The 27249-nt window shown below is 49.0% G+C and overlaps 1 protein-coding gene across 1 annotated transcript in view; it reads left to right on the top strand.

Annotated features, from left to right (window-relative positions):
• The first annotated feature begins 782 nt into the window (after positions 1 to 782).
• Positions 783 to 27249, top strand: part of PLLP (plasmolipin) — a 32697-nt gene continuing 6230 nt past the window's right edge. Inside the window, exon 1 of the mRNA XM_065925388.1 lies at positions 783 to 1038. Coding sequence (XP_065781460.1) covers positions 904 to 1038 — 135 coding nt within the window. The 5' untranslated portion in view covers positions 783 to 903. The remainder of the gene's footprint in view (positions 1039 to 27249) is intronic.

The raw sequence follows: 27249 nt of genomic DNA, 5'->3' as shown, positions 1-27249 counted from the left end.
TGAGTTTCAGGGTGCAAGTGGAGCAAAGAAACTGTAACTCCAACATCATCTCTCGCTTTCTGACAACCTCCCCGCCCCGCACCCAATGGCAAAAACTTTCCGTGCAATATTTCATTTATTCTGCCGGAGGCTCTGTGAAGTGAGATTCATTCCTCTCCCTGTGTTACAGACGAGGAAACTGAAGTTCAGCGATCTTCTAAGTTACCGCCCCATCATTTCAGAAGAGAAGACCAGATCAATTGAGTCATAAAAGGATCTCCTCCTTCCACGCACTCCCACATTTCACCCAGACCCTCCCCTCAAGGATGCTCGGTCATCTGGGACTCCTTGGGAGTCTCGACATAGCGATGACTATCCCGCTTTACGGGGAGACATCAGAGACGTGCAGGGGCTCGCCCAAGAGCACACAGCGCTAGGGAGACATCCAGGAGGGATGTGGGTAGTTTTGCAAACGGCCAGCAGTTTATCCCGAGGCTCGGAAGCCAAAGGCGAGGAGGGCGCGGGGCGATCAAAGCCGCCCCGAATGCGGGGGGGCATTGCCAGCAGGCGGCTTTCCGGGGAGAGACAGGTGTGGCTGTCTAGGCTTGTTCTGGTGGAGCCATCTCATTGACCGCAGCCTCAATTTCCGCGTCTGTAAAGAATTGGCGACTTCGTGTGCGGCTCGGAGCTGGACCGGCCGGGGGTGAGCGAAGGGTTAAAGGGGCGGGTCTCGTGAGGAGGGCCGGGCCGGGATTCCCGTAGCACCTGGCGGCTCCAGGCTCCCCGCCCAGACGCCGCGCGTAGCTCCGGGAGCCGCAGCGCCAGCCGGAGCCCCCCGGGGAGGAGCCGCGCAGGAGCCGGCACCTGCCGCGGGAGGGGCGGCGACGACGGCCGGAGCAACCTCGGGAGGCGAGCGGAGGCGCCATGGCCGAGTTCCCGTCCAAAGTGAACACGCGGACCAGCAGCCCGGCGCAGGGAGGCGGCGCCGCGGTGTCGACGCTGAGCCCCGACTTGGGCTTCGTGCGCTCCAGCCTCGGTGCGCTCATGCTCCTGCAGTTGGTAAGCGCGCTCGCGGGGCCTGGGCCCCGGGACCGGGTTAGGGTGGTGGTGTAGGGGGGGTCCCGGCCGGGCCTGGAGGGGTCGGGGCCTCCGGAGCTGCCCTTTTTCTTTGCTCCCCGCACACCCCCAACCTAGGCTCACATGCGCCCCAGTGCGCCTTGCCTTCCTCGGGGGGCGCTTGTAGGACTGACGCTCCCGAGATCTCCTTGGTACCCTCTCACCCTAGTTGCCGTCTCTTAGATTACACGCAAGGTGTACCAATGTCAGAGTGCCCATCACTAGCGCCCCATCATTCCGTCCCCGCTGGTCACCAAGAGGTCATCCACAGAAGTGGTCACAATCGCGCAACCACTGCGCGCGACTGTTTCTCCCGGACTCTGGCTCTCGCTTTGCCGGGACTATGCCCTCAGGCCTCCAGCACCCAGCCTGAGGCAAAGTCGGATCTCAGTTGATCCTCTGCCGAGCTCCGAGCTGCTCCCGGTGGCAGCACCCCAGAACACGCCTCGTCTAATCGAGCGGGCACATCCGGGGGCAACACAGACCCTTCAGCGGGCCCTACGGACCCCTGCGAGGGAGCCCGACCCATCCAGCTTCCACTGGGTAACTTACCTGCCGCTTTCGGGCAGGTTTGGCCCCTGGGGGCCAAGATACCACGCCCAGCGTTGGGGGAGGGTTTGGTGGAAGGGCAGAGGCAGAAATCCTGTATCCAATACCCTCTGTAGATCCCTGCCGAGACGGATAGATGGGCACACCCCCTTCTGCACCAGTTTCAGGCTTGGAGGTGTTCGCTTCCCGCCCACCCCCGCCCCGCCCCGCAGTACCCTCTGGTGCCAGTCTGGGAGCTGGGTGACTGCCCTGTGGGAAGGGCTTGTTGCGTTTTCAGGGGACTAGCGGGAAGATGGAAGCGGGTCAAGATCCATTTTCCCGTTAGGGCTCCTCCTGCTGGCCCACTGCTGGGTCCTAGCAAGAATGCCAGGGGTCAGCACAGAAGGCTGGGGCCCAGATCAAGCTTCCCTCTTTACCCAGGTGATCACACTTCCTCCTGGACCAGTGCTATCTCTTTCAGTTCAGTTCAGTCGCTCTGTCGTGTCCGACTCTTTGCGACCCCATGGACTGAAGCACCCAGGCTTCCCTGTCCGTCATCAACTCCCTGAGCCTGCTCAAACTCAGGTCCATCGAGTAGGTTGGATGGTTGGATGCCATCCAACCATCTCATCCTCTGTCATCCCCTTCTCCTCCTGCCTTCAATTTTTCCCAGCATCAGAGTCTTTTCAAATGAGTCAGTTGTTCATTTCAAGTGGCCAAAGTATTGGAGTTTCAGCTTCAGCATCAGGTGGCCAAAGTATTGGAGTTTTCAGCTTCAGCATCAGGTGGCCAAAGTATTGGAGTTTTCAGCTTCAGCATCAGTCTTTCCAATGAATATTCAGGACTGATTTCCTTTAGGATTGACTGGTTTGATCTCCTTGCAGTCCAAGGGACTCTCAAGTGTCTTCTCCAACACCACAATTCAAAAGCATCATTTCTTGGGCGCTCAGCTTTCTTTATGGCCCAACTCTCAGATTCATACATGACTACAGGAAACACCATACTGTTGACTAAATGGACCTTTGTTGGCAAAATAATGTCTCTGCTTTTTAATATGCTGTCTAGGTTGGTCATAGCTTTGCTTCCAAGGAGACCAAGAGTCTTTTAGTTTCATGACTGCAGTCACCATCTGCAGTGATTTTGGAGCCCCCCAAAATAAAGTGTGTCACTGTTTCCACTGTTTCCCCATCAATTTGCCATGAAGTGATGGGACCAGATGCCATGATCTTTGTTTTCTAAATGTTGAATTTTAAGCCAAATTTTTCACTCTCGTCTTTCACTTTCATCAAGAAGTTCTTTAGTTCTTCACTTTCTGCCATAAGGGTGGTGTCATCTGCATATCTGAGGTTCTTGATATTTCTCCCAGGAATCTTGATTCCTGCTTGTGCTTCATCCAGTCAGCATTTAGCATGATGTACTCTGCATAGAAGTTAAATGAGCAGGATGACAATATACAGCCTTGATGTACTCCTTTCCCAATTTGGAACCAGTCTGCAGTCCCATGCCCGGTTCTAACTGTTGCTTCTTGACCTGGATACAGATTTCTCAAGAGGCAGCCAGGTGGTCTGGTATTCCCATCTTTTGAAGAATTCCCCACAGTTTGTTGTAATCCACACAGACAAAGACTTTGGCATTGTCAGTAAACCTGAAGTAGATGTTTTTCTGGAATTCTTTTGCTTTTTCTATGATCCAATGGATGTTGACAATTTGATCTCTGGTTCCTCTGCCTTTTCTAAATTCAGCTTGAATATCTGGAAGTTCTTGGTTCACATACTGTTGAAACCTCCCTTGGAGAATTTTCAGCACTACTGTGCAAGTGTGTGAGATGAGTGCGATTGATTTGTAGTTTGAACATTCTTTGGCATTGCCCTTCTTTGTGATTGGAATGAACACTGACCTTTTCCAGTACTATGGCCACTACTGAGTTTTCCAAATTTGCTGGCATATTGAGTGCAGCACTTTAACATCATCTTTTGGATTTGAAATTGCTCAGCTAGAATTCTGTTACCTCCACTAGTTTTTTTCATAGTGATGCTTCCTAAGTCCCACTTAACTTTGGACTCCAGGATATCTGGCTCTAGGTGAGTGATCACACCAACATGGTTATCTGGGTCATGAAGATCTTTTGTGTATTGTTCTTCTGTGTATTCTTGCCACCTCTTCTTAATATCTTATGCTTCTGTTAGGTCCATACAATTTCTGTCTTTTATTGTGCCCATCTTTGTATGAAAATCTCCCTTGGTATCTCTAATTTTCTTGTTGAGATCTTTAGTCTTTCCTATTCTATCATTTTCCTCTATTTCTTTTCATTGATCACTGAGGAAGGCTTTCTTATCTCTCCTTGCTATTCTTTGGAACTCTGCATTCAGATGGGTATATCTTTCATTTTCTCCTTTGCCTTTAGTTTCTCTTCTTTTCTCAGCTATTTGGAAGCCCTCATCAGACAACCATTTTGCCTTTTTGCATTTCCTTTTCTTGGAGATGGTCTTGATCACTGCCTCCTATACAATGTCACGAACCTCCATCCATAGTTCTTCAGGCACTCTATCAGATCTAATCCCTTGAATCTATTTGTCACTTCCAGTGTATAATCGTAAGGGATTTGATTTAGGTCATACCTGAATGATCTAGTGGTTTTCCTGAAGATGGAGAAGCTCTATACTGTCAGCAAAGACAAGACCACAAGACCGGGAGCTGACTGTGGCTGAGATCATGAACTCCTTATTGCTATCTCTTTGAGAATTCCTCAGATCTCTTCCTGTGAGCCCTATCCCCAACCTCACCCTCAGGCTCTCTTGGAGGAGCTTGTAGGTGTTGGTCCCCACCCCAAGAAAAAATGTGGAATTGGAATCTCAGTCACTTCAGCCCAGAAATCTGCATTTTAAACTCCTCTGAGTTGTCTGGCAGATTCTCTGGGAAGGGAGGGGGAGGAGCAGAGGTTCCCCCAAAGTTAAATCTGCTGGTAGGAAGGGGCTGTCTGGAGCGATGCTGAGTGCTAGGCTTCTGGCCGCTTGTGAAGGGAGCAGTTGCCAAGTACGAAGGAAGTCCCCGACCCAAGGGTGTGGAAGCACAGAAGAGAGAGAGAATCAGTTCTGAGTTCAGGAAGGCTTGTGGCAGAAAGGTGGCTTTTGACATTGCCCTTTGGGCTTCCCTTGCAGCTTAGCTGGTAAAGAACCTGCTGGGTTTGATCCCTGAGTTGGAAAGATCCTTTGGAGAAGGAAAAGGCTACCCACTTCAGTATTCTGGCCTGTATAGTCCATGGGTTCACAAAGAGTTGGACACGACTGAGCGACTTTCACTTCACTTCACTGATATCTGAGGCAGAAGTAGGGGAAGGGTGCTAAAAGAGCAGGCAACCATGCAGGCCAAGGCTTGGGGCTAGGAAAGTGGAAGAGAAGTGGAGAGCAGGCTTCCCTGGTGACTCAGATGGTAAAGAATCTGCCTGCAATGGTGGAGACCCGGGTTTGATCCCTGGGTCAGGAAGATCTCCTGGAGAAGGGAATGGCAACCCACTCCAGTATTCTTGCCTGGGAGATCCCATGGACAGAGGAGTTCTGTGGGCTACAGTCGGACAGGACTGAGTGATTGAACACACATACACACGTGGGGAGAGTAGCCAGCAGGTTGATTTAGCCCGTGGAGGGGAGGAAGAAGTTTAAGAAGTTTTCCTCTACCCATTGAGTTCTTCTGGCTAGTCTAAGAGTTAAATTGACATGAAGGAGATGATAGTGAAAGTGAAGTCGCTTAGTCGTGTCAGACTCTTTGAAACCCCAAGGACTACCAGGTTCCTTCATCCATGGGATTTTCCAGGCAAGAGTACTGGAGTGGGTTGCCATTTCCTTCTCCAGGGGATCTTCCTGACCCAGGATCGAACCCGGGCCTCCTGCATTGTAGGCAGACACTTTACTGTCTGAGCCACTGAAAGAGATGAACATGAGAAAAATCAAACAAGGTTTAATGCTATGTACACATGGGAGAGACCCAGAAAAACTGAGAAACTCAAAAAATGGCCAAAGGCCTCCCCTTAAATCACATCTTCAGCTAAAGAAAAAGAGGATGTTGAGGATGTGAGGTCAGTTAAGGGATGTGACCAGGGAAAGCACAAGAAACAAGGGTAAGGTTGTGGTGCAGATTTAAGTAGTTGCTTTTTCCATGGATGTGTTTCTAGAGATTTGGTCAACCTCGTCTCCCTGGTACTGTGAGGGAGACATCCTTACAAATGTAAGTATTTCTTACAAAAGCGTAAGGAGCCTTGGTTTTCAGCTTTTCCCTTGCCTGCTTTTCTTAGCAAATAACCAGCTTAAAATTGATATGCCAGAAAGATGAGTTTGGGGATGGTAAATTTTGCTCCCCTACACCAGAGTTGAAGCACTTGTTTCTGGGTGGCCAGAAGCCGAGGGAGATAAGTGATGACGGTTTTCTGTTCGCAGCCTTAGGGGGGTTGGAACCGCAGGGGCCTCTAAGCTGGGCTGAGGACGGGGAGGCTGTGGAGTGGGTCCCCCAGGGTTCACTGTTGGTAGACAAGACCTGAGCATCAGCCCCTTTTGCATTTGAACAATGAGACTTAGAATAAGGGGAACTAGAGGAGGGTCCTGCTGTGTCTCCAGGAACTAGAGGAGGGTCCTGCTCTGTCTCCAAGAACTGGAGTAGCTTCCGCTGGAGGAGGCAGTGTCTCTTGATTTGGGGGTCCCTGTGGACTTAGCAGCCAAGTCCTGAGCATCTGGCTCCCATCGCACACAGATGTAGACAGAGATGTCCATGGAATGTAGGACTGGCCCAGAGAGCTGTGGGGAGCTTGGCACTTAGACTCCAGGGACTGGCTGTGAGTGGGATGGCCTTCCTTTACCCTCCCTGCAGTGATTTTGGAGTCCAGGGTGGGAGGATGAGAGTCTCCCTTTGAAGTGCTGAAGACCTGCACCATTTCATGACTTCACCAATTGGCTTGTGGGAGAAGCTGCTTCCTGAGCTGTTTCTCTGGCAATGGACAGTTCCATGGGGTATGAGACAAAGGGGGCTCCACTCAACAGGCACCACGTCTGCTGGGCAGCCAGTGTGGCTCGCACCACTCAGATGCCAACTAGGCTCCAGGTTCTTTGCTAAGACTTCATATTTTCGTATATTCCTCCACTTTACAGGTGAGGAAACTGAGGCTCAGAGGTCAGTTCTTGGCCCAAGAGCTCATAGAGTGTTAGAGCTAGGATCGAAGCCCCCAGTGGCCTGACTTTTCCGATCTGCACTTTGTTATCCCACTCAGCTGGGCTTCTCCCCAGCTGGGCGCTGGGTGTGGTGCTGTTGTGGGAGCAATGGAGACCCCAGGTCCAATGCCTGCTCTCTGGAACTCTTGGTCTCTGAGGGAGGTGCTCAAAGGATGAACTTCCTGTGGAGGGATCAGGTGGGCTGCCTGGAGGAGGCAGTACGTGGGAAGGTATCAGACATCCGTGTTTCCCAAGATCTGGTGAAGGGGTCCAGATGTGGGAGGAGGAAGAGGGGCTGGGTAGGAAGGCCCCAGCTTCTTGAGAAGGAGATGTGTTCTTTGCTTAGTATTAAATGTGTCCTGAAGAACCAACCTCAGTGTTCACTGACTTGTCACTTCCCCTACCCCATCTAGCTCCAGAAATAATATGAGATGGGATATGATCTTAAGTCACATATGACAGAAGAGTTAAAGTAATATATTCTTTAAAGTTGGTAGTGTGTGTGTGAGTGGAGATGGGGCAGGGGCTGACTTAAAGAGAACTGAAAAGAATCTAGACTTAGTCACAAATTTAAGGCTGTTGATTCTTTGTTGAGTTTCCTAGCAGCCTAGGCAAAAAGAGAAGCATGAATTTATGCAGATAGCATCTCAAAAGAAAGAAAAATAAAATGAAAAAGGAAGCAGGCATGCCTGGTCTAGAGATAACCCTTGGTCTTAAAAACCTGGAAGCTTTGATGCTGTAGATCTTTGTGTGGCTAGTAGGTGGAGGAACTTTGTGGAAGCTGTGGTTAACTTGGCTGATCCCAGAGACTTACACAGAGTAAGTATAAAGTGAAGTGCACATTGCTTCTTTCTTTTTAATCTTCCTCCAGCCCGGGGGAGAAAGGTGATCGCCTGGGTTTGCATGCATGTATGCTAAATTGCTTCAGCCGTGTCTAACTTTTTGCAACCCTATGAACTGTAGCCCACCAGGCTCTTCTGTCTATGGGATTCTCCAGGCAAGAATACTGAAGTGGGTTATGATTTCCTCCTCTAGGAGATCTTCCTGACCCAGCAATCGAACCCATGTCTTTTATGTCTCCCGCATTGGCAGTCAGGTTCTTTATCACTGGTGCCACCTGGGAAGCCCCATGTGGGTTTACTGATGAAGGAACAGACTTAGAGAGGTTGAGGAACTCGTACAAGGACACAGGGGGTAGAGTGGCCAAGCTGTGATTCGCACTCAGGTCTGAGAATCCAAAGCCTGGCTCTAGCTGTGCTTCCTTTTGTTTTGTTTTTGGGATTTTGTTTTGTTTTTTGGTGGGAAATGGGGTGCCTTGGAGGAGAAGAAAAGGAAATTCAGCCTGGGAAACTCATCAGAGGCCAGGATCACCAGGGAAGGCCTCCTGATAGAAATGGGCTCTGAAAGGTTTAGTTATGTGAAAGGGGTAGTAAGAAGGAAGTACAGAGCAGACAGACCTTGGAATATCTCATATAAAGGCCCAGCAGTCAGAGGGCTTGGGACATAGAAGCCCTATGAATGGTCTATGACAGTAGGGCCATTTGTGTTTAGAAGCTTCTATCCTATCCTTGGGGCTTCCCCAGTGACTCAGCGGTAAAGAATCCACCTGCAATGCAGAGATGTAGGAGACGTGGGTTCGATCCCTGGGTCGGGAAGGTCCCCTGGAGAAGGAAATGGCAATCCTCTCCAATATTCTTGCCCAGAGAATCCCATGGACAGAAGGGCCTGGTGGGCTACAGTTCATAGGGTCACATGAAGAATGGGACATGACTGAGTGAACACACACACACACACAATTCCCAGTTAGCAAGTGAACAGATTGGAAGCTTCACTTGCCACTTGATCACAGTGATCCATGGGCAGTAGTGAGAGGACTGGTGGAAGCAGAGAAGCTTGGTTTCAAATCCTGGCTCTGTGATCTTGAACAAGTTCCCTAATATCCCTAAGCCTCAGTTTCCTTATCTGTGAAATGGTGATGGTGAGACTGTGGGGGAGGCGGAAGCTGATGCCTGCAGAGGGCTTACCACAGTGTGTGTTAGAATGAAGGGAAATTATTAGGATTCACAGGGTCATAGAAATCTAAGGCTCTTACGCTTGCTCCCAAAGGTCCCTGGGTGTCTCCTCAACAAGAGCTTGTATGCTTCCAGGGACAGGGAGCCCAGTCTCTCTAAAGAATACCTGCTACCTCCTTGTGCACCTGGGAGTGTGAGAAAATTCTTCCGCTTGGTAATCCTGGATCTCTCTTCAGCCCCGCAAGGCATGGCAGCTCCTCTCCAGGTTGGAGGCAGGACAGAACCGGAAAGTCAGCTCTTTAGCCTGCTGAGACAATGTTGTTGAGGTCTGAGAGGTGCGAGAGAGGTTGGCCATATTGGGATCGCAGTGTTGGGGACTCACAGGGTTTTCCTTAGCATTGATTTTGTGGGTTCCATCTCCCTAGGGCAGCATTCCTGATGCTTAGTACTCCCCACCTTCCTCCATGCTCCACTGTATGGAGCAGACCAGTTCCTGTATTGTTAGCTCCGCCTACATGCCCCACTTGTGGTTGGGGGATTCTTGAATGTTTGGAGTCAATTTGTAATTATATAACCAATATATGGACAAGTTCTCCTTGAAAAGCAAAAACTTATTACAGATAAGACTAAAATTATCCTTGAATCCCCTGCCTGTCTCCCCAAGGGAACTGCTGTATTGGAGTGTTTCTGTTTCTTTTCCCCATGCATTAAAAAAAAACACTGATGGCTTAATTCTGTATCCTTTGTTCAGTTGCTTGTATTATACCTAGGGCACCTGCATCTCTTCGAGCTGTCTTCCTCCTTTTTAACCGTTCAGGCTATTCCAGAATGTCACTGGTTGGACCCTAGTTCATTTAGCCATTTCTCCCTATTGATGGGCCTGGTTTTTGTTTTGTTTTTTATTTATTTTGGGCTTCCCTTGTGACTCAGCTGGTAAAGAATCCGCCTGCAATGCGGTAAACCTGGGTTTGATCCCTGGGTTGGGAAGATCCCCTGGAGAAGGGAAAGGCTACCCACGCAGGCATTCTAGCCTAGAGAATTCCATGGACTGTATAGTCCGTGGAGTCACAAAGCGTCAGACAAAACTGAGTGACTTTCACTTCATTTTATTTTTTCATTCTTTGTTTTTTTAAAACTTTTAATTTTGTTTGGGGTGTAGCCAATGAACAGTGTTGTGATAGTTCCAGGTGAACAGCGAAGGGACTCAACCACACATACACATGTATCCATTCTCCCCCAAGGTCCCCTCCCAGCCAGGATGCCCTATAACATTGATATGGCATAACAGTGCTATACAGTAGGTTCTTGTTGGTTATCCATTTTATATGTAGCACTGTGCAAATGTTGATGGGCCCATTTTTTTTTTTTTAATATGTGACTGTTTATTGCAGCACTAATTTTAAATGGAAAAGAGACAGTCTGAAATATCGCAACTGGGGAAATACTGTAGTTGAATAGGTTATCAGTACAAGCAGAGTGTGGCATATACTCCAACCATTAAAACAATTAAGTTCAGTCACCATTTACTGACTCAAAAGAAAATCCAAAATGTACAGTTGTATGTAAAAAAGAAAATTACAGAGAAATGTATAAAGTATCATCCACTTTTTGGGCAAAAAATATACTAAAATAATTTGTGTTAATGTTTAAGCATGAAGAAATACATGGGGGAGATCCATGAGGTGCAGACATTACTCAAAAGGAAATGGACACAGAAGGAGGCAGTGAGGAATGGAGAGAAGCAGAGACACTAAGTGGTTTTTTTTATTGGCATTGTTCCATTGGTTTCAGTGCAAATGCATTACTTCTGTAATTTTACTAATAGAAGAGGAACTAATAAATGACTTAAAATACGCACATTAAAGAATATAAAATTTCACTTACTTTTCATTTTTTGTTGTTGTTTACTCACTCAGTTGTGTCAGACTCCTGGCTGACTTTTGGATTATAGCCCCAGGCTCCTCTGTCCATGGATTTCCCAGGCAGGAATACTGGAGTGGGTTGCCGTTTCCTTCTCCAGATGGGCCCATTTTTAAAAAAAAAAAAGCTTTTATTCTTTTAAAAATATATACAGTAAAAACATTTCAGCAGTCCAAAGGGTTATTAATGAATACAAAGGGTTATCAATGAATATATAATCTCTCATCCTGGTTGGGTCACTGCCCACACCCCCATCCCTGGCCCTCGCCCAAGGCATTATGAGTGTGGCATTCCAGGGTGAGTCAGTGGGTTATTTACACAAAACACAGGTAGCCCCACCACACCTGTGGCCTTCCAGTCTTTTGCTCCTGGCAACATACCTAGGGATGTCCTGTATCAATGCACAGAGAAGTACATGTGCCTTTCTTTTTTTAATCCTTTCTTTTCTTAATTTCTTTAATAGATAATATATTTACAACAGTCCAGAATAAAATAGAATGGGAAAGAGCACCATGAGCAATCTCTGTCCCCTGTGGTTAGAGTTGACCTCCCCCATGCCTACTCTATTTCCTGTGTATACCCCAACCTCTCCCCACTTCACCCCAGGGCTATCATCTAACCAGGTGGCACAGTGGTAAAGAGTCTGCCAGCCACTGCAGGAGACTTGGATTCGATCCCTGGAGAAGGAAATGGCAATCTGGCTCCAGGATTCTTGCCTGGGAAATCCCATGGACAGAGGAACCTGTCAGGCTCAGTCCATGGGGTCGCAAAGAGTCTGACACAACTAAGCAACTGAGCACATACACACAGTCTATCCAGTCTATTTTTCTGCGCTTTCCTTTTTTCACTTAAAAATGTCATGGAGGTCTTTTCTTTCTCCCCCACTACTCCCTGCCCCTTCAAACCTCTATTTATTTGGCTACATTGCGTCTTAGTTGTTGTGCAGGAGCCAGAGTGAAGGCTTAATTCCTCTGTTGCACATGGGATCTTAGTTCCCAACCAGGGATCGAACCCTTGTCCCTGCATTGCAAGGGGCATTCTCAACCCCTGGACCAACAGGGAAGTCCCTGCCGTGAAGGTCTTTTCGTCTCAGTGTATGAACCCTGATCACCTCTCTTGAGGCTTCTGGAGCCGCCCATCGTGCCGCTGTGGTGTGAGTTGTGTGGCCTATCCCTCTGCTGACAAACACTTGGTTTTCCACTCTTGCTGTTCCACACTCTGTTACAGTGAATAATCTCACCCAAGCCACTGGCAGACCATCCCAGGAGATTACTTTTATTCTCCTCCCTCTAACCCTTACAAGTGCTGACCCTTTATTCTCAACTTATAACTAGACCAACTCCAGCTCATCCTCAACACCATTGAGGACATCTTTGTGCCATTTCTTTGCAACAACTTTTGGGCACTACAGCCAGTTGTGAGACTATCTTGGAAGGAATGGCATCTAAAATTCTAAGTGTAAATCTTGACCAAATTGTGTGGTGGATTTTTAACTTAAGGATAAAATTTTGGATAGAATGGGAGTTAGAGACATTATCTCGGTTTGGGTCTGAAATGGGTCAGGTGGCATTAGTCCCTACCAATACCCCCTGAGTCTTATCCTCCAGGATTGGGAAAGATTCAGACTACTGGGATTAAAAACAAAGAAATTTGTTAGGCTATATAATCATATTTGGCCATGATATGAGCTAGGAAGCCAAGAAAAGTGAAAAAAGTGAAAGTGAAGTCGCTCAGTTGTGTCCGACTCTTTGCAACCCCATGGACTGTAGCCTAACAGGCACCTCCGTCCTTGGGATTTCCCAGGCAAGAATACTGGAGTGGGTTGCCACTTCCTTCTCCAGGAGATCTTCCCGACCCAGAGATTGTCTCCTACATTGTAGGCAGACACTTTACCGTCTGAGCCAGAAGCCAAGAAAAATGACCATTAAATGGGTCTCTGAGTTATGATATTGTATTGCAGCTACATATATGTTGTAGAAGGAAATTTACATGGAGTGAGCTTCCATATGTTCAAATTTTCATGGCCATGTATTTAGACAGTGAGACCAAAAAGAAATTTAAGGTGTATATAGTTCAGAGGGATAATTCTAGTAAGGAGACAGAAGACATTTTAACTGACCTACCCTGTGGAGCCATCCAAAGGTTAAATCTTCTGCGAGGAGGAGCCAGAGCTACTGCTTGCCTGCTGGGAGGAACCATTACCTCAGGGGAAGATGCAGCTAGGGATGAAAAGAGGTCCCACCCGTATTCAGGAACTTGTTTGTACCCTGAGTTACCCAAGTTCAGTTCAGTTGCTCAGTCATGTCTGACTCTTTGCAACCTGATGGACTGCAGCATGCCAGGCCTCCCTGTCCATCACCAACTCCCTGAGCCTACTCAAACTCATGTCCATTGAGTTGGTGATGCCATCCAACCATCTCATCCTCTGTCTACCCCTGCTCCTCCTGCCTTCAATCTTTCCCAGCATCAGGGTCTTTTCCAATGAATCAGTTCTTTGCATCAGGTGGCCAAAGTATTGGAGTTTCAGCTTCAGCATCAGTCCTTCCAATGAATATTCAGGACTGATTTCCTTTAGGATGGACTGATTGGATCTCCTTGCAGTCCAAGGGACTCTCAAGAGTCTACTCCAACACCATAGTTCAAGAGCAACAATTCTTTGGTGCTCAGCCTTCTTTATGGTCCAACTCTCACATCCATACATGACTACTGGAAAAATCATAGCTTTGACTAGACCTTTGTTGGCAAAGTAATGTCTCTGCTTTTTTATACGATTATCATAGGTTTTTTATAGGTTTGTCATAGCTTTTCCTCCAAGGAACAAGCGTCTTTTACTTTCATGGCTGCAGTAACCATCTGCAGTGATTTTGGAGCCCAAGAAAATAGTCTCTCACTGCTTGCATTGTTTCCCCATCTATTTGCCATAAAGTGATAGGACCAGATGCCATGATCTTCATTTTTTGAATGTTGAGTTTCAGGTCAGATTTTTCACTCTCTCTTTCACTTTTATCAAGAGCCTCCTCAGTTCCTCTTCTATTTCTGCCATAAAGGTGGTGTCATCTGCATATCTGAGGTTATTAATATTTCTCCTGGCAGTCTTGATTCCAGCCTGTGCTTCATCCCTTCCAGCATTTTGCATAATGGACTCTGAATTTAAGTTAAATAAGCAGTTAAATAAGTTAAATAAGTGTGACAGTATACATCCTTGACATACTCCTTTCCCAAATTGTAACCAGCCCATTCTATGTCCAGTTCTAACTGTTGCTTCATGACCTGCAAACAGATTTCTCAGGAGGCAGGTAAGGTGGTCTGGTAGTCCCATCTCTTGAAGAATTTTTCTACAGTTTGTTTTTTCTTGTGATCCATACAGTCAAAGGCTTTGGTGTAGTCAATAAAGCAGATGTAGATTTTTTCTGGAACTCACTTGCTTTTTCTATGATCCAACAGATTTTGGCAATTTGCTCTCTGGTTCCTCTGCCTTTTCTAAATCCAGCTTTAACATCTGGAAGTTCTCAGTTCATGTACTGTTGAAACCTCACTTGGAGAATTTTGAGCATTACTTTGCTAGTATATGAGATGAGTGCAATTATGCAGTAGTTTGGACATTCTTTGGCATTGCCTTTCTTTGGGATTGGAATGAAAACTGGCCTTTTCAACTAGCACTGTCAATGATATAACCAACTGCCTCTACAGTTTTGCCTTTGAGAGAAGTTCCTGATGGAAATTGAGGAACAATATGTGTCTATGTACCTTTCTCAAGGTCTGATCTAAGTATGGCAGAGGACAAGTTGGGAAGTTTTTCTGAGGATCCTGAACTCTTTTTTTTTTTTAGCTGTTACAAGTAGAGCTGCTGTGTATAATTGTGTGATAGGTTGTCTGGACACTTTTTCAAAGCTGTTTTTTTTCCTAAGTGCTAGACGTGTAGTGTTCAGGTCACAGGTGAGCCTTGTTTAGCTGTGGAAAAACCCAGCTAAGTTTCCCTGGCACGTGGGATCTTTCTGGGTAAGGGATTGAACTTGAGTGTCTTGCATTGTCAGGCAGGTTCTTTACCACTGAGCCACCAGAGAAGCCCTGATCCTGAACTCTTTACAAAAGAATTTACCCCACTAGTAAGATCTTTTGATCTCACCTGGGGGGACTTAACAGATTTTACTATCCCTTTGCTCCACCCCTGAGGAAAAGCAGGATATAATACTGGCAGCCAGAGCCCATGAAGGCCGACTGGCAGCCCAAGCCAACAGGGCCATTGCAGTGCATGCTGTCCCTGAGGCAAATCTGCAATGCAATTACCAGCTGAATTCTATTGATAATAGATAGATGGGACCATATAATTAACTGTTTAATAGAGGGTATGAAGAAACTTACAGTAAAACCTGTTAAATATGAAAAGGTAAAAGAGGTCCAACAGGGATAGGATGAAAAACCTGCAGTCTTTCAAAGGAGATTAGTGGAAGCTTTTAGGAAGGGTACCTAAGCTTTTAGGAGTATATCCCTCCTCCTCTGAGGGACGGGCCCTTTTGGCTATGCATTTCATAGCCCAGTCTGCCCCAGACATCAGGCACAAAATTTATAAAGCAACTGCTGGCCCTCAGACTCCAATGAATGGTTTGTTCTAATTGGCTTATTTGGTTTTCAATAATGGGGATATGGTTGAAAAGACTGAATGCACCCCAGAAATATGCAAGAGACCCAAATGATTGCAGTGGCTTTGTCTGCTCAAAGACCACCAACTAGGAGGCTGTGCTTTCGTGGCCAGTCTGGTCCTGGTGGACCAGGAGACCCATGGGTACCCATACAAGGCCAGTGTAGCCTGTGTGGACAAAAGGGGCACTAGAGGAAGCACTGCAGTTGATGTGTCCTTTGTAAGTAGCCAGGCACTGGCAGAGGGAGTGCCCCAGACACCAGAGAGCAGAGGCCCCTCAACTATTGATGGTTTTGCAATCAGAAAACCGACGGGACCCAAGGCTCTGCCTAGAGATACCATCTATGTAACTAATGTCAAGCCTCAGGTGATCACTGACGTGGCTTGGTAGAATTTCTTATAGACACTGGTGCAACCTTCTCAGCCTTAACCCAAAGGATTGGAAACCTTAGCTTACATACCAACAGATAATACACAGGCAGTTTTGAAAGTCCTAGGCTTGATAGAGGAACTGCCACAACCTTGCTATACCAAGGGGGAAAATTGGGCTAAAAATAGGGGGTTAATAAGTCAAAGGGGGATGGTATAAGTGAAGTGAAGTCACTTAGTCCTGTCCGACTCTTTGCGACCTCATGGACTGGAGCCTTCCAGGCTCCTCCCTCCATGGGATTTTCCAGGCAAGAGTACTGGAGTGGGTTGCCATTTCCTTCTCCAAAGGGATGGTATGTGTTAGATGAAAATACTGTGATTCCACAAGCTCAGCAATGGAAAGTAATCAAGGTTTTATATGAAACTACCCACTATGGATGTGAAGCTCTTTGGAATTCACTACAAAGATTGCTTGTGGGTAAAGGGATGAAAATGGTGGTGGCCCAAGATTACCAAATCATGTGACACATGTTTACAAAATAATCCTAGAAAAATGCCACCCCCCCTCCTCCATTATTAGAGAAGGAAATGGCAACCCACTCCAGTGTTCTTGCCTGGAGAATCCCAGGGATGTTGAAGCCTGGTGGACTGCCGTCTATGGGGTTGTCCAGAGTCGGACACAACTGAAGCGACTTAGCAGCAGCAGCAGCCTCCATTATTTAGACCCATTCAGCACCAAGGAGAACTGGTAAATTGATTTTACTCAGATGCCCAAGTCCAGAGGAAACAAGTATTTGGTAGACACATTCACTGAATGGCTAGAGAATTTTCCCACATGGACAGAAAGAGCAACAAAGAATTTGATTAAAAAGATAATCCCACCTCAGATTACCTCAATATATACAAAATGATAAGGAACCTCTCCCAGATTTAGGAATTATTTGGGGGAAATGGTTTGGGTTCTCAAGATCATGACTAAAATTCAGAAACAGAAACTATGAGGTCTCTGTGTGTGTGTGTTCACATGCATCTATATGTGTGTTCTAGATGTATAATATTGCTAAAAGTTAACTCACAAAAGAACTCTATTTAATTGACAAATTAAATACTCACATAAATACTCAAAAATACAAAATAATCCGGCCAGAATTAATTTCAGTCTGATGTTATCTGAAAAATACTCAGGACAAAACTGATATCTGGTATTGGAAGTGGTTTAAGCTTTTTTGGTGTGATTAATATAGGCAAAGAGTTACACATGATCAGGATTTTCTAAGATTGAATTAAATTTAGTTGGGTAAATGAATTTTGTTAGGAATGGGCTAAAATAAAATAAGACTGGATTTGATTTCTCCCTCCAAAGTATTCTTGAAATGCTTCTTTTGACAAACAGCTTGAGATGAGTTTCTTTGCCTATAAGTGATTTGTATTCGCTTTTGAGATCTTTAGGGGAAAAAACCTTTAGGTTAGGGAAAAAGTATTGTCTCCCAGTGACTTATGATCTTATCTAACTAAAAACTAACTTTGGGATGTTTTAGAGGGTTCCTTTGTTATCTCAAAGAGAAATATTTAACTAGGGTTATTTGGTATGTTATGTTAAATGTGATCATTTGTAATTCTGGTTATCATAACCAACTTTATCGTACACTGTAAACAGATGTTTGTCCCTGCCTTTTGAGTCTTTTGCTATTTATACATATTTATGTACACTGGTGCTGGTTCAAAAAATGCTTCATCATCCAGAAGATACACAGGAAGGCTAAGGAACCAGTTACAGCAGTTCTACATCAAGATGGCTATGTAGGGAGTTCAGCCCTTGTAGACTAAAACAAGGAGCCTCCCTTGTCCCTTGTCCCAGCCACGTGGGTTCAAGTCCCAAGCTGGGTTTTGGCTGGGTTTGAGTTCCAGCACAGGGGTTCAAGTCCCAGTCTGGTAAATGGTTTCACCCCAACCCTATTCCCAGCAGGCAGAGAGTCCAGGTCTCGTGAGGCTAATGAAGTGCACGTGACCCCCGCAAGCCAGCTCTCTCTGGAGGGCCAGTGGCAGGGACCAGCCTAGGGTGTTGAAAACATTGCTTCTGTCATCCCCTCAGTGTTCAAGGACCCCCCTGCCGCTTCTCTGCTCCCACCTCCAGGGCATTGATTTTCTCTCCCAGTTAGTCTCCAGGGAGTGTCTCTACATTCTGGGATTTGGAATTCTGTTCCCCCTGGGCTCTCTCTATCTGCTGAGTCACAGAACTGGCCCCGAGAACTGAACATAACCTTGGGCGAGGTTCATCTTTTCCAAGTGACTTGGTTCCTCCTCTGTGAAATGGGCCACATGCTTTATGTAAAGAGGTGGGCTTCTTGGGAGTGAAGCACTCGGGCAGGGTGGGGGGAGGGGTTGGAGATGAGTTGCACTTGACCTGGGCTTTCAAGGGGCCTAAGGCCTTCCTGGGGTAGCTCTGTATGGCTGTTAGGGTCTTTGTGCTGGGGAGAAGGCACAGATTGGCCTTCTGGGGAGACCAGGAGACCCCAATGGAGGGAGGGGAGGAGGGTGGGAAGGCTGGCAGGTAGGGTCTAAATTTCTGGAACCTCACTGAGGGGCTGTGTTGCTGCTGCCTCTGGGAGCCAGGGAAGGCCTCAGGGGGCCCCCACCTGCCTCCACACACCTGGGGCTGTCTGTGGAGGGGACCTGCTTAGTCTCTGGCCCCAGAGTGCTGCTTGAGCTTCAGGTTGGGGAGGTTTTTCTAGAACCCCGAGAGAGACCCCAGAGGAAGATGGTGGCAGTGGGCTCCTTGACATTGTCTGCACACAGGGGCTGGAGGTCCCCGTTAGGGGACGCTAGGGGTGGCAGGGCCGTGAGGGTAGGGGTGTAGAAGTCTCTTTCCTCTTTAATTCTGTAACTCAGGACTCAGGAATAAGAAGCAATGTGATAAAGGCTCTGTTTGGAAAGCCCTGGAGGTGACCCAGTGTTCCCCTCCTCCCCCTCCTCCTTGGCAACCCAGGCTGGGAGCTGCATGCTTGTGGGTGGGGACCCCGGCTGCCTGGCTCTCTCCCCCCGCCCCGCACTCCCTGAAGCCTGTAACAGCGCCTGGCACAGAGCAGGCCCTTGGGGGAGAGTTTGTTCAGTGACTCAATGTGGTAACTCACGTGCCTGCTTTTCAGGTGACAAAAGGGAGGTTTGGCGGAGTTAAGATTCCAGCCCAGACCCGGTCAGTTGGCTCCAGGCTGGGTTATGGACCTGCCCTGGCGTGGCCTGCAGATACACAGCGGGAATTCCAAGGAGCCTTACCCTCTGCACGGGTAGGAGGTGGGGTGTGGAGTTGTGGTGGCACCCTGCCGCCCGGCGCCTCTGTCCCCTGCGCCTTTGTCTCCTGTGACACAATGGGTGGCTTTTTGTCCCCATAAAGTCCCTTTCACCACAGGGAGAAGGGCCAGAGCGGGGGTGGAGGCTGGGCCGGGCCAGGCCAAGTTCTGAGTGTCCTGAGCTGCCCAGATGTGTCCCTGTGTGGGGGAACCCCGGGAAGGGTTCACGTGGTCCCCTGGACCTCAGTTTTCTGGAAGGTGCAATGGGGAGAAGAGAGTCCTGGGGGCTGTTGGATGGGCCCTGCCCTCAAATTGTTCCCAAAGCATTTGGTTTATTACTAATGTTTAAAAACTGAAGATTTCATGTAGAAGTTTGGATTTCTAATGTCTCTTTAAAAATTAGAAGTTCTTGGGACTTCCCTGGTGGTCCAGTGGTTAAGGATCTGTGCTTCCACTGTAGGGGGCATGGGTTTGATCCCTGTTTGGGGAACTAAGATCCTGCATATTGTGTGGTGGGTGCAATCCAAAAAAAAAAGCAAGTTCTGGCTATCCCAGGCCTGCGTTCCCCCAGACATCAGCTGGTTGCTCTCAGCTCCATAGACCTCCCCTGGCCAACCTTAGTCATTTCTGTGACCTGCCTGTCTTGGTGGCTGCTGAGTTTGAAAGCACAATGTTAGCTCTGGGGCACAATGTCCCCCCTCATTCCACCCACCCCCCAACTCTAGGGTTTACTCCCTCTAAGCCCCAGGCTACTCACAACCTCTACAACTGTTCACTTTTTCCTTTGCTTTATTTTTCCTGCATGACATACCTATGAGGTGGCTGCAGGAAGGGGGATCCCTTCCAGGGCCCAAGAGTGGGCTCCTGTCTAACACTCGGAAATGAATTGTCCGAAGAGACACATGTGTGGACAAAGCAAGAGACTTTATTGTGAAGGGGTGCCCGAGAGGAGAGCAGGAGGGTAAGGGGACCCAGAACTGCTCTGCCACGTAGCTTGCAGTCTTGGGTTTGATGGTGACGGGTTTCATTTCTAGGCCAATTCGTTGTCTCTGGCCAATCACTCTTGATTCAGGGTCCTTTCTGGTGGTGCATGCACTGCTCAGCCAGGATGGGTGCCAGCAAGAAGGATTCTGGGAGGTGGTAGGACACTGAGAGGTGACATCTGCTTTTGATCCTTCCCAAATTCTGGTTAGTGGTGGCTTGTTAGTCCTGTGTTCCTTACCAGGACCTCCTGTTGTAAAATAACACACACACGGACACTGCGGTGCCAGACCAGGGTGGCTGGTTTTGGTCGGTGTGTTTCCCCTAACAAGGTGACCAGCATAGGGGTACGTTCCCAACCTTCTTATGTGTCAGATGAAAAAACAAGCCAAAAAGGTTAGGTGACTCTATGATGAACCTAGACAGCGTATCAAAAGGCAGAGCTTTCACTTTGCCGACAAAGGTCTGTATAGTCAAAAGTCAAAGCTATGGTTTTTTCAGTAGTCATGTACGGGCATGAGAGATGGACCATAAAGAAGGCCGAGCGCCAAAGAATTGATGCTTTCGAACTGGGGTATTGGAGAAGACTCTTGAGAGTCCCTTGGACTGCAAGGAGATCAAACTGTCAGACGAGTGTATGCTCCTCGGTTCTTTGTCTCGTTACAACAAAAATTTGGATTGACGGACATTAAAGCCCCTTGGCGGGTCACAGCTCTCGGAGGACAGATCGTTTTATAGCTCTTAAATAAATCAGTGTTACAGCTCAATTTATTTAGATAATAGCAGGAAAATCCATCTTCGAGGCCTGAGGGCACGTCGATCCAAAGACCGAATAGAAGAACGCCCTGTCGCGCGGGAGAGAGAGAAAGAGGGCTTTGGCTCCTCTTTTTATATATTTCTCTGTCCCTGGGCCTGTCTTATGGAAATTGGGCCAGGCAGGAGTGTTGTTTGTTTTACCTGTTGTTCTCACTCCGGTCCTCGGACCTTCCTTTGTTCTATTTTCGCGGGCTTTGCCCTTCCAGGTCTTTTAGCCACCGCCATTCTGGACTCGTTTTCCCTATTCTAACTACCTAACAAAGCCAATCAATCCTAAAGGAAATTAACCCTGAATATTCATTGGAAGCTCCAATACTGTGGCCACCTGAGGTGAAGAGCCAACTCATTGGAAAAGATCCTGATGCTGGGAAAGATTGAGGGCAGGAGGTGACAGAGGATGAGATAGTTGAATGGTATCACCCACTCAATGTACATAAGTTGGAGCAAACTCTGGGAGATAGTGAAGGACACGGAAGCCTGGCACGCTGCAGTCCATGGGGTCGCATAGTCGGGCGTGACTTGGCGACTGAACAGCAACAATAAGGTCACCCAACAAATCTCAAGGGCTACTCAGCCCAGGGAATGGAGGGTATTAAAAGGAGAGTTGAGTGACTGTCTTGGGGCAGGAGAGGAGTTAGTGAGTGCTCCTGGGGTAGGTAGAGTCCCTTCCGTCAGTATGAGGGAGGAGAAGCTGTGGATAGCCCTGGAGGAGGTCTGAGTTGAGTGTCAGGCCTCAGACTGAGAGGAGCCTTGGAGAACGCTGAGCAGACCTCCCTGCTTCTGCTGTACAGAGGGGAAGACAGGTCTAAACGGGTGAAGGTTCTGCCCTGGGGCCCTTAGCCTGTGAGGAGTGGAGGGAGTGTAGCTGCAGGAGGAGTCCTAGGGTGGGGTTGGGTTGCATTCTGCTCCCCTTCCCCTCCAACCTCCGCCACCTTTGGATAAGCTCAGCTGCCTTATCTGAAAGGTGGGCGGGGCCGCACTGATGGGTGGGGGTGGGGTGGGGAGGTGACCCTTATCTGCCAGGAACTATGCTTGGTGCTTAAGGTTAAATACATTCATCTCACCAAGCCTCACACTCCTAGGAACTGCACATGCTATTCCTACCCCATCTACTGCAGGAAACCAGGCACCGAGAATGGACTGGAAAACCCAGGTTCTAACCTCTCCAAGTGATGACATTGGGGCATGTACTGAGTGTCAAGGCTGTGTTGGGTGTTGGTCTGAGTGCCTGTCGCGCATTGCTTCATTTACATCTACCCTTGTAAGGTCGGCACACTTTGAAGATGAGCACATGGAGGTACAGAGGTTCAGCAACTTGCTGGAGGTCACACAGCTCGTAAGTTGGCAGGGCCAGAGCTTGAACCCAGGGAGTCAACAGACCAGCTTTTCATCAGTTAATGCCAACATCTCCCAGTTAAAGCAGATCATAACAGCCATTCACAGCCTCAAAGAGTAGCGAAGAAAAGTACTCATTTCCTAGGGCCGCCATAACAAATTGCCACGAACTAGGTCATTTAAAAAACAACAGAAATTTATTGTCTCACAGTATTAGAAATTGAAAGTCAAGGTGCTGGCAAGTTAGGTTCCTTCAGGAGGCCCTGAAGGAGAGTCTGTCCCATGCTTCTGGCCAGGAATCCTTTGTTTTCCTTGGCTTGGAGACATATCACTCCGATCTCTGCCTCCGTCTTTACATGGTGTTCTTTCTGTGTGTGTCTCTATGTCCAGTTTCCCGCTTATAAGAACTTCAGCCCCTGGATTGTCACCCCTCAACTGAGAAATGCCTCATGGTCAGGCATTTGTGACTAATTCCTTTCCTCTCTGACTCAGCAGGTGCTTTTAACAGAAATCTCTGTTATCCAGTTGAGAAAAGATTTTTTGGAAGCACAAAAGTCCTGGAGCATGTGTGAACGTGACCTCTTTGACAGTGTTAGTCGCTCAGTCATGTCCGACTCTGCAACCCCATGGACTGTAGCCCACCAGGCTCTTCTGTCCATGGAATTCTCCAGGCAAGAATAGTGGAATGGGTTGACATTTCCTTCTCCAGGGGATCTTCCCAACCCAGGGACTGAACTTCCGTCTCCTGCAGATTCTTTACCATCTGAGCCACCAGGGGAGCTATTGTTTAAAGACAAAGTCCCTCATCTGAAATCTTTAGGTTTTCAGGAAGAAAAGGGCATTTTTTTTTTTTTTTCCTTCAGGATTCCCAGACAGTTCTCTTGGATCATCTGCAGGGGGGGTACCTGAGGAGGCATGGCAGGGGCCCCAGAGTTTGGAAGGGCCAAGGGGTGAGGTTTCATCCTGTGCATATTTGCATGTGTGTGTATGTCTGTGTGTCAGTCTTTGAAGAGTAAGACACACAGATGTATGTGTAGAGAAGCATGGGGACAGAGGAACATGGGGGGAAGAGACACGGGGGGAAGGGACCTCGAGAGTTTGTTAAAGCTCAGAGTTCTGCTCTTCCTCACCTGGCTCCCTCCTTTTGCCAACTCCGTGCACCCCCCCAACCCCTGCTCTCTTGTCCTAGTGTGATCTTTCTTGACCTTCTTATCCCTTCTCAGCTGAATTTTCCCCCATAACACATTTCCTGTGCTTCCCTCGTGTACTAGGGTTTTATCTGACTCCCCTACCCCCAACCCAGCTGTAGAGTGAGAGCTCCAGGAGAGCAGGGCTTCCCGTGTTTACCCCTCACACAGTGGTCAGTGCTTAACAGATGTTTGGCTTTTACAATTTTTAAAAAAAGTTTTAGTTATTTATTTGGCTGCACCAGGTCTTAGTCACAGCACGCAGGATCTTCAGTTGTGACTTGGGACCTCTTGGTTGTGACTTGTGGGATCTGGTTCCCCGACCCAGGATCGAACCTGGGCTCCCTGCATTGGCAGCATACAGTCTTAGCCACTCGACCACCCGGGAAGTCCCACAACAGATACTTGTTGAGTGAATGAACCCAGAGGGCCTGTGCTTACAGAGGGGGTGTTAGAATTGCAGGAGGACCAGGACGAAGCCCAGCGGGCAGGTGGCAGAGTCAGGGCTGTCTGCCTTACTCTCTGCCTACCGCTTCCCCTGCACGGTGGGGTTTACTGTTCTGGACTGGCTGTAAGACAAAGTCTTCTGGCCTCTTCCAGCCGGACTGTGGGTCTGCAGCAGGAGGGAGGGTCCAGCAGCTCCTGCACATTCTAGAGATGAGGCCTGGGCTCAGCTTCCCATGCCCAGCAGAGGGTCAGCACGTGCGGGGGTGCCCTATCCTGGACTGGGGGGGTTCCTGCAGATTCTTGGGGCTGGGGGTGAGGGGACGGGAAAAACCAGTCTGTCAGGTTCAGATGCACCTTCCTTGTCGGAGAGCAGAAACCGAGGTAGCTCCCTGGGCACAGGGCCAGGGCGGCAAGGCCAGAGGGACGCCAGGAACTCTCACTGCTTATTTCAACAGCTTTGTCTCCCAGAGGCTGCACTTGCTGATTTGGAAATCAGGGCTGAGCAGGAGGGAGAGGCAGAGACCAGGGAGCCAGGATGCCAGCTGGGCCTCGCCCCGCGGAGCTAGCCCAAGTGTCCTCATTTTTTTGTACATCACTAAGTAACTCTTAGTAGACCAGGTTTCAGAGAAGGGTCGATCTGGGTTCAAGTCCTGCCCTGCCCTGTCCTTGACTCATGGGTGACCACAGATCACCATGGGCACATTTTCCTCTGAGCTCCTGTTTGAAAAATGGGGCTAATAAGTAAGATGACTAATGAGAGGGTTATGGGAAAATCAGTGAAATAAAAGGGAAGGTGCTTGCCTGAGGCTTGGCACATTATGAGCCGGAGGGCATTACGGTGTTATTTGTGACCAAGCCCATGAGTGATAATGCCACCATTTGATAAGTGTACATTAACCCAAATCATTCCCTTCGTGATTTTTTTTTCCCTTTGTGATTTTTAATTCACTGCATTTTCTAACTTCTTTTCAGATAGTTGGAACCAGGCAACACGATGGCATGGAGGCCCATAAGGACCCTGCTTTAAAGCAAGGAGATAATTAGGGACTTCGCCTGGAAGTCCAGTGGCTAGGGTTCCATGCTCCCACTGCGGGGGCATGGGTTTGATCCTGCATGCCCAGTGGCATGGCCAAAAAAAAAGACAAGGAGATAATTGTCTGCCCCTGAAAGGGTCCTGTGCCTTGCTGCTTTGGGGGTGTCTGTTCTCCTTTTGAGCAGTGACTCCCTCAGGTCTGGGGGCTCTTGGCCCCACTGATGTGTCTGTTTCAGGCACAGTGTCTCTCTGAAGGATGAGTGGTAAAAGCTCGGGGGACTGGGCTGAGACACCCTGACTCTGGGTCCTCACGGATAAGGACTCCCCACCAGTGGTGTGATTGCCCACAAGGCCCTGCTCCCTGTCCCACCTTCCTCACCGCACACTGGGCTCCATGGGCCACCTGGTCTACTGGTGGTGGCTGAAGGAGAGCAGTAGAGGCTGGAGGTGAGGCAGCAAGGCTGGCGGGGTGCAGTGCCAGGCGGGCACCCCGGGAACCCACCCCTCCCCCCCAAGAGGAAGAGGGGTGGGTGCAAAAAACCTGGAGAGAAGGGGGAGAAGGTGCCTTCCTGAGTCTCCCACTCCCACCCCTGGTAGAGGGAGGCAAGGCTGGGAGCACATTTATCGACTCAGACCTGCATCCTATAACACAGCACCTGTGCTGGGAGGGTGTCTGGCCCCTATTTCCTGGATGAGGAAGCTGAGGCCGGTTAGTGCCTGAGCACGTGTTTACTGAGCAGGTACTCTGTGATCGGCACTGCAGTGCACTGGAGACGCAGCGATGCCCCAAACCCAGGGGCCTGGACTCTAGCGGGTGGACTAGAGGTGCCCTGGGGAGCCACACAGAGGCGGGGGCACTTGCCTGGCGTCCCACCACACAGGCAGGGTGAAAGCCCAGTGGCTGACTGCCACGCCCAGGGTTCTACCTCTCACTTCCGGTGGTGGGGGGAAAGGAAAGCTGTCAAAGGGGCTCCTGGACTCCGGGCCTCAGCTAGGGTCACCCCTGTCCTGCCCCACACGTGGAGGGGGACTGATACAGAAACTTCCCTTTTGGTCCTTGGCAGGGGACCCTCTCTGGGGGCTTTCCTGGTGGCTCAGATGGTAAAGAATCCACCTGCAATGTGGGAGACCTGGGTTCGATCCCTGGGTTGGGAAGATCCCCTGGAGAAGCGAATGGCTGCCCACACCAGTACTCTGGCCTGGAGAATCCCATGGACAGAGGAGCCTGGCGGGCTACAGTCCATGGGGTCTCAGAGAGTCGGACATGACTGAACGACTTTCTTTTTAGGGGACCCTATCTGGCTGCTCTGGGGTGAGTGACAGCTCTCCCTTGTCTGGGAAGCTGGGGAAATTTTTGTCCTCTAAACCAGCAGGCAGAGGTGGGTTTTGCTCCTGAGCAAGTAAGGTCCCACTCTGCCAAGTTCCCCACGATGCCCTTGAGGTGGGTCAGCCAACCTACCCATGTAGAATTCCCTGTAGCACGGCGTCCTCAGCTGGGAATAGTTCCTTTATATACATGAACGCCCATGGGTGCTGACCTTATAGAGTAAGCATGCTCTTCATACTCACATGACTGGTGATGTGAGCACAGCACAGAGTGGCTGTGGGTGGCCCAGTGTCACACAGCCGGCAAGAGGAGTGGGTTTTAAGTCAGGCAGTCGGCTCTGGAGTCCGTGGTGTTAGCTACTCTGCACACTACGGGGTGTTGGGGCCCCCCTTGCCACATACAGATGGTGTGCTAGTCTCTTCGCTTCTCCGAGGCCCAGTTTCACCTGGAAGGTAGGATGATAGCACCTGTATTGAGGGGCAGTTAGGAGAGTCGGAGAAGGTTGGGTGGAGGGGGCTTGGTGGGGCTCCAGGCAGATGTCACCGTACCTCTGGGGCTCTGTGATTGTGTCCCTGCCTCAGGGATGTGCTGGTGACTTCATCTTTCTTTCAGTAGCTTTTCCTAAGCCCCTGGCCGAGCTTGGGTTCTGTCCTGAGTGCCAGCATGCACTTATGAATGAGACAGTCATTGTCTTGGGGAACTGGGCAAGCCTGGGAGACCGCCCTCTCCAGGGCTGCAGGGGTCTCACCCTGGAGGCAGCCGAGTGAATGGCAGTGCTGCTGTGGCTGCTGATCTGGGGAAGGAAACAGAATTCATCTTGAGGGGGTGGTGCCTGAGGGGTCATGTGAGCCCAGAAGAGGGCTCTGGAACCCAGACTGGAGTGGTAGGGAAGGTTCCCTGGAGCACATACCATTTCAGCTGGGGTCTGAAGGAGGAGTTAGGTTACCAGGCAAGGGCTTTGTATACTTGTGTTAGAAGCCAAGTAAATATTTCTCGGGCCAATGAGAAATGTGTCCTGCAGGGGGCGCCCCATGGTGAAGGCCCGGAAGCCTCCGCTCTATGGCCTCTAGCCTGAGCG

This window comes from Muntiacus reevesi, chromosome 2, assembly GCF_963930625.1.
Source record: "Muntiacus reevesi chromosome 2, mMunRee1.1, whole genome shotgun sequence".
Lineage (NCBI taxonomy): Eukaryota > Metazoa > Chordata > Mammalia > Artiodactyla > Cervidae > Muntiacus > Muntiacus reevesi.
The sequence above is the reverse complement of the archived record's forward strand: the minus strand, read 5'-3'. Positions and strand labels throughout refer to the sequence as shown.